This window comes from Sus scrofa, chromosome 1 (genome assembly GCF_000003025.6).
Source record: "Sus scrofa isolate TJ Tabasco breed Duroc chromosome 1, Sscrofa11.1, whole genome shotgun sequence".
In the NCBI taxonomy this organism is placed as follows: Eukaryota; Metazoa; Chordata; class Mammalia; order Artiodactyla; family Suidae; genus Sus; species Sus scrofa.
In genome coordinates, this window is record NC_010443.5 from 42,776,652 (window position 1) to 42,789,447 (window position 12,796).

Sequence of the window (12,796 nt, forward strand, 5' to 3'; positions counted from 1 at the left end):
TTCTTAATAATACTTTTGTCCTGCCTTATTATTTTTGAGTAAATTCAGCTACTACTAGTAAATGATTGTGGGCATGTCTTTAGTTGTATACAGAGGAGAGCATGTAGAATGTGTTCCATCCCCCACCCCTCTCCGCCAGCAAAGTAGGGGCATAAGAACAAGATTCTTCCAGAGTCTAGTGATGGAAGATCAGAGAGTTGGAGTTCCTGTTGTGGCTCAGTGGATTAAGAACCTGATTAGTATCCATGAGGCTGCAGGTTTGATCCCTGGTCTCACTCAGCGGGTTAAGGATCCAGCTTTGCTGTGAGCTGTGTTTGTGGGTTGCTGATGTGTCTTGGATCCTGGCATTGCTGTGGCTGTGGCGTAGGCTGGTGGTTATGGAAAAAAAGAGATCAGAAAGTTAACTTTAGTGACACTTAACCTGAATAGTGTCCTGGTCCCTTGTCTGATACTTAATAGCATTGCTACCCCAAACCTCCCCCCAAAACTGCAGCAATTCTCGGCTTTCATGATCAGTGATAGGCTGAGAAACTGTGCAATCATTTAATTAAAAGCACTAAGCACAGGACCTGAGTCCTGTTGTGACTCAGGGTGTTGAAGACCTGATGTTGTCTCTCTGAGGATATGGATTCAATCCCTGGCGTTGCTCAGTGGGTTACGGATCTGGCATTGCTACAAGCTGCAGCATAGGATACAGATGCAGCTTGGATCCCGCATTGCTGTGGCTGTCATAGGCTAGCAGCTGCAGTTCCAATGCCGTAGGTGCGACCATAAAGAGAAAAAAAAAAAAAAAGACTAAGCACAAAGGCCTCTCAAGATAATGTACAAGGTAACAGAAGGTAGTTGGCTGGCCTCAGACCATGACCAGGTGGCAAGAATGTGTTCCATGGACCGTAGGGACCTGTGAGGAAGCAGAAGGAATAATAGGGGATATCAGACTATGCAGATGAGAAGAACAAATTCTTTGGCTTTCTTCTTGTAAAATAAACGGATTGGACCATGGTTGAGTGACGGCTAAGATACTAAGCTTTGTTGTTTGTTTCTTTAAAATTGTATTTTTGTACATTTATAAGATTTTATCCAACTGGTTGACCCCCTTTTATGTAAAACGTCATTTTAAAACTGTTATTGATAACCTTGGGCCGATTAAAACTGTTATTGATAACCTTGGGCTGAGTATCTTCAAAATATACTTTAAAAATATACTGTTAAAAGTAATAGTCATAAATCTCGAATTTGTTTATTTTACTATTCCTAATGGGAGAGGTCGTAAAATGTATATGGTTCAGTTGTCTCTTTGGGTATTGCCATATTTTCCTTAAAAAATATAGAAGTTTATCAGTAACATCCAAATGATAATACTTCACATGTTAAAATTAATAACAAATAGAAATTCTGGACAGCTACATTGATTTATTCTTCCAATTATTTTAAACTTCTTCAACTTACAGTTTTCCAATTGGCTTTATTATGTCCCATATGAGAATTTGTCTTATATTCACTCATTCTACCCAGAGAGTCAAGTGATTATGTCAGAAATTACACAGTTTTCTTTCTGAAAACAGTGAAAAATTTTTTCTATTTATCCCAAGGAAGGAGAAATTGGAAAAGCTTAAACAAAGCCAGAGAAAACTTATTTTTATGGATAACATGTAGTATCATTCCAGCTTGGATAAATTATTGCTTGTTTTCAAATTAGCACTTTTTCCTGATAAAGTATTTTAATTGACAGTGTGAGGATATTGCAAAAAAAAAAAAAAAAAAAAAAAAAAAAGGTTAATGCATCCAAATTTATTTCAAGGGAAAAATAAGAATGAACCTGAAATAGATCCACTGTCATGGAGAGTTAGTTTATCCTGTGGTGCTCCTGAGTATAAGCATATCTTACAGTCAAGGATAAATTTGTTTATATGTGAAATACTCATTTGCATTACTTGAAGGTGTAAAGTAAATGTTTTTTATTGGTTTACACTGTCATTAACTAAAACTCATTTTCTTTTAATTAAGGCATAGCAAGGTGATTGAATTTGCATACTTGGGAGTACAAAGTTCAAATGGCTTTAATAACTGGCTTAAAATAAATCACTGGGATAATATGTAGAAGCAAGGGCTTCAAGTGGAGCTTTGTATTTATTACAAGTATCTGTAGAGACACATAGGCCTGGGCAGGAATCTCTTGGGGTAGACACCAGTGAATGAGTTTTCTGGTCTTAATTCAAAGTAATCTTAGGATAAGCAATCTAAAACAGATCCTTGGTTACTCATTACTCATTCATTAACTTATGTATATATTAATTACATGCTAAATACCTTTTAATTGTCATATACTTATCTTCATGGGGCTTATAGTCTAGCAAAAAAAGTAGTCAGGATATCTAGCCAGGGCCAGGGTTTTTTAGAAGGGAAGAAAGGGCAAAGAAAATTACTATTTAAAGAGTACTGAGACATAGCAAGTATTACGCTAAGTGATGTTTTTCATAGGTTATCTGGTTTAGTCTTTGTGATAACAGTACAGGGTAAGTGGTCTTTCCCCTATTTTTATAGATGAATAAGGAGCTAATTAATTATTCTGCCCAAAATCATACAGCAAGTAAGCGCTATGTTTTGAACAAGATCTGCTTAACTCAATGACCCTGTTTTTAATGGAGAAGAAATGCCAAAGAGTTGAGAAATACATAGGCAGCCAGAGAAATTTGAATCCTCCAAAGTTAGGCATGTAATCATAATATCTCAGTACTCATTAGGCTATATTGTTCTATAGGTACCCAATAAATATTAATTAAATGATTGAGGGGTTGTTATCTTGTCCTACTGCCGGATAAACTGTACTAGACTCAGCTAGGAGACAAGGTGACAAGGTGCAATGGTAGCTGCATTTTGTCATATTTTTATATAATTAGAGATAATCTGGAGTTCAAGTGCAGTTGATGTACTTGTTTTTACCTGACCTACTTCCAGAGCAGATTTGTGGTGGCTCCTAATACAGGAAGATCATTTACAAAAGGACAAATGATGAAGAGTTTCATATTTGGGCATTTCCAAATTCAGTTCTGAGTTTCCCTCTCTTTACTGTCACTTTAAAATTACCTAGATCCTTTCATGAACAACATTGAAAACAACATTCTTCAGTAATGAATTTTATAGAATACATAGATGTGTTCTTCAGATAACCATTTCTTATACAAACCCTTGGTAAAAATCAAAGCTCCATTAAGTTATCACTAAAAAGCATTTTTATTCATTGAGGTAAAGTGATATCTCTGTGAGAGGCTGAGCCTTGAGAATGATAAAGGAGAGATGAGTAGCTTGGTTCAGACACTAACCATGAGATTGATCTTTGGCAAGCACCTGGATTGTGCTTTTAATTGTAATGAATACCTTTTGTTTTAGATGACAGAGGTGTTGGTGGCCAAAGTGACTTTATTTTTCAGTTTAAATATTTTCTCCACCTGGAGTGCAATCCTGCTTTTCAGAAAAATAAACTCTAGAGTTCTCTATCCAAAGAATGCAAATTGACCTCAAGAAGCAACTTTGTTTTTTGGTTTTTTTTTTTTTTTTTTTTGTTTTTTTTTTTGTTTTTTTTTTTTTTTTTTGTCTTTTGTTGTTGTTGTTGTTGCTATCTCTTGGGCCGCTCCCGCGGCATATGGAGGTTCCCAGGCTAGGGGTTGAATCGGAGCTGTAGCCACCGGCCTACACCAGAGCCACAGCAACGCAGGATCCGAGCCGCGTCTGCAACCTACACCACAGCTCAGGGCAACGCTGGATCCTTAACCCACTGAGCAAGGGCAGGGACCGAACCCGCAACCTCATGGTTCCTAGTCGGATTCGTTAACCACTGCGCCACGACGGGAACTCCGAGAAGAAGCAACTTTGGATCTCCTCAAATGCTGGAGTGAGTTCTTAGCTTAGGTTCAGAGCTCCACACTGGAGCAGGAAAGGAGTGATTTTTTTGCCTTAGTACTGCTCCTATAAAAGGACTGTTTTAGAGCAGCATTATGTTGTGATGGTGCAGATAACTAAGTTAATAACCTGTCAAAAGGAGTTATTCAGTATTTTCTATCTGAATGTTAATCAGTATCTGCCAACAGTGGTGATTTGGGTTTTGGCTGTAAGGATACTGAGCTCTTCTCTCTGACAGTAATTAGTAATAAATCGGATGCTACTTGAGGGCCCTTCTGGACCTGAATCAACCTATTAACAGAGAGAACATGGTGATTTGCCTATCTCTGTGGCCCAGAGACCTTGTACTTTGTTCATCTTAAGAGGTTTATCATGTTACTTAAATAGGAAGTTAAAAGCTGCTGGAACATATGTTATACTAAGCTATACTATTTAATATGCAATTTAATCTGTTAAAAGGAGTTTTAGTCCTCAAAATGTTAGTACAACACACACTTTGAAGTACCATATATAAATGAATGTGTATGCTAAGCCTAAACGTGGGCAAGACTTGTGGGCAGTTATCTATCTTTTATCAATGGCTTTGAAAAGTCTCATGTTGTTTCTGCTGGTTGACAGCTAAGGAAAAGCATAGTTATCATATACGTTAGCAGGGAACAGTTGTTATTAAACATAATTATTGCATTAGTTTGTAGTGGGTCAGCTGTTATTAATGCTTGCTTGTTCCTCACTTAAGTTCGTTTGAGTCAAAAGCTGGCAGGAAGTTTGGAGGAATAGCTAGCAAAAAAGTATTCTCTGATTTAAGGGCTCAGAGAATTACTTTTTAAAAAAAAACCTCTAATAATTGGGATGAAACATTTAGAATAGGAGTTTCTTTGTGGTTCAATGGGTTAAGGATTTGGTGTTGTCACTGCTGGGGCTCTGGTTATAGCTATGACACAGGTTTGATCCCTGGCCCAGGAACTTCCACATTCCATGGGCTCATCCAAAAAAAAATAAAAAAATAAGGAGAATTCTTTAAACTTGGTACAGGTTTGATTCTGCATAGTTATGAGCCCTGAAGCTGCAAAAATACAATATATCTATTCTTCAAGAAAAGCTTGGGCCTCTGTAGTCCCTCAATCAAAAAGAATCTGTGGGAGTTCCTGCTGTGACAGCAGAAACAATCCAGTTACTATCCATGAGGATGCAGGTTCGATCCATGGCCTTACTCTGTGGGTCGGGGATCCGGCATTGCTGTGAGCTGTTGTGTAGGTTGCAGATGTGGCTTGGATCCACGTTGATGTGGCTGTGATCTAGGCCAGTAGCTGTAGCTTCTATTCGACCTCTAGCCTGGGAACTTCCATATGCCTCAGGTGAGCCCCTAAGAAGCAAAACAAACAAACAAACAAACAAGCAAAACCCAAAAAAACAAAAAACTTTGGCTAAATCTTTCTGTAACCTAAATTTGGTATTCTAATTATGAAGCCTGTTATTTCATTTACTAAAAGCTATCCATCTTATAAATAACTTTAGTGAGTAATTTTGCTTATAAAAAAATACAACCTGGAATTCCTGCTGTGGCACAGTGGGTTAAGGATTCGGCATTGTCTCTGCGGTGGTATGGGTTTGATCCCTGGCCTAGCACATGGGGTTGAGGATCCTGTATCACCACAGCTGTGGCTCAGATTCGATCCCTGGCCTGGGAACTCCCATATGTTGTGGGGTGCGAGCAAAAAGAAAAAAAACCTAGTTTCTCTAAATTCTTTAAAATACTGTCTGGTGTAGTAAGAGGAGGTTGGTCTTTCAGGCACTCAGGTGGAAACAGGAATTTTGCGTGTTCACTTTGCTTTTTCTCTGGATACCATTAGATTCTTCATGTCCACAAGCTCCTGATGTGTTTATTTGAAGGACACCTTTCAGTAGAGAGATGGAGCCTGATGTTAAGGATGGGGGGAGAGGTCATATAAAATGGTTTATTGAATTAAACTTTTTTCTATTTTAACCATCTTTAGCACTTTGTCAGATCATTTTACATTTATGTATAGTCAGCCAGAGGACAGCAATGCTAAGGAAAGGGATAAACTTCAAAGTGGAAATGATCGATCTAAGATGCACCAAGACCAAATATGAGAGATTAGAACTGAGGCCTAGTTTTTCCATGATTTCTGGTACTCAATTCTTGACTTTAGATGTAAACTTAAATGTACCATATTATTTTATTAAATTTATGTATGATTCTGGTTAAGTGTGTTTGATTTAAAGGCAATTGGTAGAGGAAAGTCAAAGTGAGAGAGAAGTTTCTCCAACCCACATTGTTTTGTGGGTATGCCTTAAGCCAAAAATGTCCAACTTCCACTTTCTCATCAGTTGTGGTCTTAACTAATAGGTGCATGCAATTTAAACGGAAGGCTGCATCTGTGCCTCAAGCTGGTGCTCCCATTCAGCTGTGTACTAGAACCGTAGAAGACCTGGGCATATTCCTGGAACATGACCTTACTGAAAAGTGTAAGAGCATTCATTTCCTTTAAAACAAGCACAGATTGAAGGAGACTGCAAAGCCTACATTGTTGAGATAAATCACACAAGATTGTAGTGTTACAGGCTATTGGGGCTCCCCTCCTTTACACACCATTCTCTCCCTGCTCTCACCCCTCTTCTGTCATTAGGGTAAGTCACTGGAAGAGTTTTAGAACATCTTAAAAGATGCTGCATCAATATTAAAAGGATGACTATCTTCATTTAAATTTACTAAGTTTATTTTAATGGAAATCCAAATCAGAAGTTTATAAAATTGGCCTAAAACCTTCAGATTGTAGAAGTTCACTTTGAAAAATCCAAATACGGTGTAAAATATATCAAGCCCAAAAGGCAGTTGGGTCAGGATACTGTATTTCAAAAGAGGATTTGAAACATGATTCCCATGAAAGTCAGATAAGATATATCATTTGCATCCTGGTATTTAGAATATTATGATTCTGGAGTTCCTGATTTTCCAATAACTCCTGAAGAAGATAAGATGTATTAGTTTATTTAAGCCGAGCTTTTCTTCAGTGGTAATGGTAGCAGGTCTTCCTTATTACTTGACCTGCACCAGGCTTTGCGCACAGTCATTTACATTCATGGACTCATAGTGCTTTGTAAGAAATGCATTGTCCCTTTTCACAAATGAGAAAACCAAGACTCAGAGAGCTTATTTGACTTGCCTGGGCTCTCACACTCAGTCAACTCCTGAATCAGCCTTCAATCTGAGGTCTTTCTGACTGTAGGGTAGTGTCTTTATAGCCTGCTACCCCCAGTATAGCCAACTAATTCGTCATGTTTTTATGTTAGTCCTTTTCAGACAAAGATCCATAAAGAGTGACCTGAAGTGTATCAATTTCAGTCTTTTGACCTAAAGCATAATATAATCCAGAATGTTAAGAGCTCTCAAAGTAAGGTTTCCAAATAATCCAGATTTAGCTTTGAAAGAAAGAAAGGAGAAAAAAATTATATGTTGGTAATTCAAATGTGATTTTCATTTTGAAAAGAAGGTAGCTATGATGACTCTTATTGAGTACGACTAATGGTGATGTGATATTCCCCAGTGAGAGTCTTTAAAGGCAAGGACACAAGGAATTGGGAACCTGCATGGATTCACTAACAAGCCAGATTTACTTCTTGGACAGGCTCACCAAACCATTAGATCCGTGAAATTCAAAAGACAAAGCAACTGACCTTGAGCGTGGCACTTTGCAAAATCATCTCTCAGTATCTTACACTCAGAGGAAGATAAATAGGAATTCAGGTTCTAGAATACATTGCTGGATCAATAGCTGGTTAAACAAGTGTACCAATAGCTGACTGATGTCTTGCTGAAGATATATTTATGATGGTGTTTGACATGGCTCAGTCCTCTGCCTTGCAGTAATTTTTATCAGATGTTCATATAAAAGTCCTGATTATCCAGAATTTTCATAGGAGGGAAGGAAAATGCATCTCAAATGAACCCAAAGCCAGAATAAGAATATAAAATCATCTTTACAGGTGTCAATAGGCAGAAATATGGAGAATTATTCTTAGGTTTAGAAACTGAAAAAAATGCAGGTACAAATTGAGAGTGAGAGAATTTGAGGGTTTTACCTATTATATTTTATTAGATATTATTACCTTTAGACATAAGAAGTATAGCTGTGTGAGCTGAAATAAACAGCTCCGTTTTTCCTTATCAGTAATTTTGTGGGATAGTAAAGCTTTTACCAATATTTATATAATATTCAGAGTGATACACATCATAGGTAAATTGTACCTATATAAAGTGCTTTTAATCAAATCATATTATATGCATGTTACAAATTAGGAAATACAATCAAACATACTCACCAGTCTTATTATTATGATGCGTTTGCCTAACTCTGGCAGAGTAATTATCTCTCCTAAGTAATTTTCATAATGCCCCTTTTACAAGAAATTTTTGAAAAATTTAAGTAATCACTTAGCTTTAAGTTGTTAGATCCTTATACCTTTTAGGAGAGAGCATGGGGAAATTAAATGAAAAATTTATTTCCTTTTTTTTTTTTCTTCTAGAGTTCTTTTCTCCCACTAAAATGTAGACTCTATGAGTTTGAGAACCTTATGAGTCTTCATTGCCATGTTCCTGGAACCTAGGACAGAGCCTGGCGCATAGTCGTTGCTTAATAAAGTTTGATAAAGGAAACAGTATCTCAGATGATTGTGACTAAGCTCATCTGCTGGATAGTGACTTCATATACTAGTTTTCCATAAGCATTTGTGATTTCAGTGAATGGTGTTAGGTTTAAGGGAGCACTTACTGGATAAGCCCAATGAACATGAAAAGAAGCTAACTAAAGCATGAAGTTGAAACTGTGTATATAAGGGAGTTTCACTGTGTCTCAGCAGATTATGAACCCAACTAGTATCCAAGAGGATGCAGGTTCAATCCCTGGCCTCGCTTAGTGGGTTAAGGATTTGGCATTGCTGTGCGTTGTGGTGTAGGTTGCAGATGCAGCTCGGATCCCATGTTGCTATAGCTATGGTGTAGTCCGGCGGCTGCAGCTCCAATTCAGCCCCTAGCTTGGGAACTTCCATATGCCACAGGTGCAGCCCTTAAAAGCAAAAAAAAGAAAAAAAAAGAAAAAGAAAGCTGTATATAAGCCCCAGAGTCCATGTGCTTTGAAGGAAAAGGCTTTCTTTAGTCTTACAGGCCTCCTATGAGTGTTAAAAGCCTGACTCAAGAGTTAATGATTGGGAAATGTGAGGATGTAGAAACAAAGAACAGCTGTTGGGCCAGGAAACTGGTAACAGTTTGGACTATAAATCTGCCATACAGCAGAATCACCATACTCCCAGGTTTCCCCGAAAGATATAGATAAAGGCATGACACACATTCCTGAGTTGTTTTTACAGGAAGCAGACCTTCATCAGATGAAGACTGCTGACCACAAACATAGACCCTAGACCGGTAGAAACTAGAAAGTTGATGATGCTTGAAACTTCACCTTGATGCCAGCCAATCCAGGAATGGTGCATGAGCTAGTTACGTACCCTGCACCCTGCTCCCTCACACTGCCTTTAAACCCCTTCCCTGAAAGCCACTGAGAGTTTGGGTCCTTTGAGCATGAGCTGCTTATTCTCCTTGCTTGGAACTTTGCAATAAATTCTGTACTATCCTTCACCACAACCCAGTGTCAGTAGATTGGCTTTATTACACTTAGGCAAGCGGCTCCAAGTTTGGTTTGGTAGCAGAGTTTACTTAACATCTATTATAGGTCAGCTGTCCTAAATTATCTAATAATAGAATGTAGGACAGATCCATGTAGTAGTCAAATATTTTAAAATAATAAAAGTATGACTGTAATAATTAATTGTATGCTACAATTATATGACCATTAATAAAGATATTTGAGGGAGCTCCCTTGTGATTCAGGGAGTTAAGGATCCAACATTGTCATTTCTGTGGCTTGGATCACTGCTGTGGCATGGGTTCAATCTCTGGCTCTGGAACTTCACATGCCACAGGTGCTGCCAAAAGAAATAAGTAAAAATAAAAATGAAATAAAGATACTTGATACACTATCATGTGAGGTGATATGAGGGATAACAGAGCCCTAATCCTGGTTCAACTGCCTATTAGTTGTCTGACCTTTAAAAAAGTCATAGTAACCACTATTAAGTCTCAGTTTCTCCATTTGTAAGATGGACACAAGAATAGTAATTATTTTGCATGGTTGGTATAAGGATTAAAAGGCATAGTGCAGGAGTTCCCTTCATGGCTCAGCAGGATGCAGGTTCAATCCCTGGCCTCGCTCAGTGGGTTAAGGATCTGGCATTGCTGTGAGCTGTGGTGTAGGTCGCAGAATTGACTTGGATCCTGCATTTCTGTGGCTGTAATATAGGCCAGCAGCTACATTTCTGATTTGATCCTTATGCTGCAGGTGCAGCCCTAAAACAAGAACAACAACAAAAAAAAAAACCAAACAACCAAAAAAGACATAGTCCATGTAAAGAGATTAGCACAAGATATAGTGTTTTGTTAATAATAATACAAGCAAGTGCCTGTTAGTATAAATAAGAGCTGTTTTAATAAGGTACAACGCATATTGTTATTATCATCTCCTTTATGCAAAGATGAAATTTCTTTTGAGAGAAATGTGACCATCCCAGGACACAGAAAATTTGGGGACCAGCACTAGAACCCAAGTCTCTCCAGCTTTAAATCCTCTTTGCATTCTAGCTGTGCTACTTTAACATGATGTGAGAAGAATTCCAGAAAAATGTTGAACTACCATCCAAAATATAAAGAATCTGAATGGCCTTTCAGGAAGAAAAACAGGCAAATGAATAAAATACAGAAACAGAACAGAAAAATAGAATGTCCTGGGCCTGTTGCATCTGCACAGAGAATATTGAGTATTGTATCTGCTATTAAATAGAGGGAGAAAATAACTTTCTTTTCATAAATATTTTTATAAATGTTATTTGAAGAGTCAAAATTATTTTATTTATATATATATATATATATCGACATTATTAAAAGACAGGGCTTTGCCTTCTTTTCTCTGGGCAAGCACATAAGATTGAACAAAATTTAAATATTTATGCACTTTATCACGGTGATATCCTTCTCAGTGTGTACTACCATTTATGTAGGAACCTCTTTTATTTTGTTTCCACAGAATGCTGAAGTTTCTGTTTTTGAAGTAAATATACGCTTTATTGGTGGACTAATCTCAGCTTACTATCTGTCTGGAGAAGAGGTAAGATGAAAAGTGGCATATAAATGGGAATTACAAAGAGTCTTAAAATTATATTTTCTGGGTAAAGTAGGCCTGCTGTGGTATCCATTAAATTTTCATGTTTTGACAGGCCTCTAGCAGACACTGAATTTCTTATAACACGTACTAATTAAATGAACACACCAGGAAAGTTTGTTAGACGTGTTGTCAGGAGATGTTAAGCAGTGCCTTTAAAAAGGCCTGGCTCCATTATGTTAGGTATGGTGTGATTAAATCTACAAATTATAGGAGTTCCCTGATGTCTCAGCAGGTTAAGGATCTGACTTTGTCACTACTGTGGCTCAGGTCACTCCTGTGGCACGGGTTTGATCCCTGGCCCAAGAACATGCAGATGCAATGGAAGCGCCACATGGAGCGGCCAAAAAAAAAAAAATGGTTTTTTAAAAGAAATAAAACAACAAATTGTATATGCCTATGGACACAGTGACAGGCTTGTGGATGAATTTGTTTCTTTAAAAATTATTTTAATGTTAGTATAATATTAGCTTAATAAAAGCTGTGTATAGTAAAGAAAGCTTGGTAAATGAGATATAAAAATTATACTATTTGAGAAATTGGAGGGCTAAGTGAGATATTCAGCTTCCCAGTGAGAACTCCTGTAGACCAGTATCTCTGTGTAAAGCGCTATGCAGCTCTTCCTGGACGGACGCTTAATTAATTATCTGCTGCTCAGAGCAAAGCAGGAATTTTTAATTTAGCTACTTTTTATTGATAGATTAAGAAAGGGTTTTTATATTGTGCTCAGGAAGAGCACAGATGCTATTTTCTTGAAAGGTGTTGGACAACTTTATGAATAACAATTTAAGTGTTCACAAAGAGTCGTTAGAATGGACCTGCCTTACCTTTAATGTTGACCATGTTAAAAGCTGACATCAAGGAAAAACAGTCACATATTTTGACTGCTTATCAGTCAGATTTGTGTCAGCCTCAGCATTTTGGCTGGGGGAAGAGCGGATCTTACCTGGTGCACTAGTTCATGTATTTCTATGCTCCTTCAAACAAATTTAAGCAGAGCAATAAATGTTTAATGAGAAAGGCTGCTTTACTTTGTTTTTGTCTCACAGGTACTTTCCTAGTCATAACAAAACAGCCTGCACAATCTTAACATTCTCTCTCTCTTTAGATTTTATTCTACCATAGAGATTTTCGAAGTGTATTTATAGATGGCTTCTGTATTCCCCTGTATCTCTCCTGTTAAGTGTCCGGTTCTGTTCTTCATTATCCCTCTTCTTCCCCTCTTCCATCCCAAGTAACTTCATTGTTTATTTTGGTTTAGGATATTCTAAATGCTAAGCCTGGGAATCTATATTTTTCAAAATTCATACTTAAAAATTAACAACCTTTTTTTTACAAAACAAGTTCCTACTTTTAGAATACATGTCTTTGAGTATCCAGTGCCTGCATATTCTTGACATGGCATACTTAGGAGGATTTTGGCTTCAAAATCCTTTTTTCATCTTTTCTGTGGGGGTGAAACAATTTGGAGGAAGTATCTGGGCACAGAGAAGGTAATGGATCACACAAAAAGAAATGATGTTATTTCTTCTAAACATGCTTTATGTAAATTGGGCTGCTTTTTCACTCATAGCAATGTCTTAAGCTTCTTTACCTATGTGTGTTTC

The 12,796-nt window shown here is 37.4% G+C and overlaps 1 protein-coding gene across 2 annotated transcripts in view; it reads left to right on the forward strand.

Annotated features, from left to right (window-relative positions):
- MAN1A1 (mannosidase alpha class 1A member 1) overlaps positions 1-12,796 on the forward strand; it is a 166,569-nt gene that overhangs the window by 46,930 nt on the left and 106,843 nt on the right. For both annotated transcript variants that reach the window (XM_021082358.1, NM_213885.1), the window contains 1 exon segment: positions 11,055-11,135. In XM_021082358.1, the coding sequence (XP_020938017.1) occupies positions 11,055-11,135 (81 nt within the window).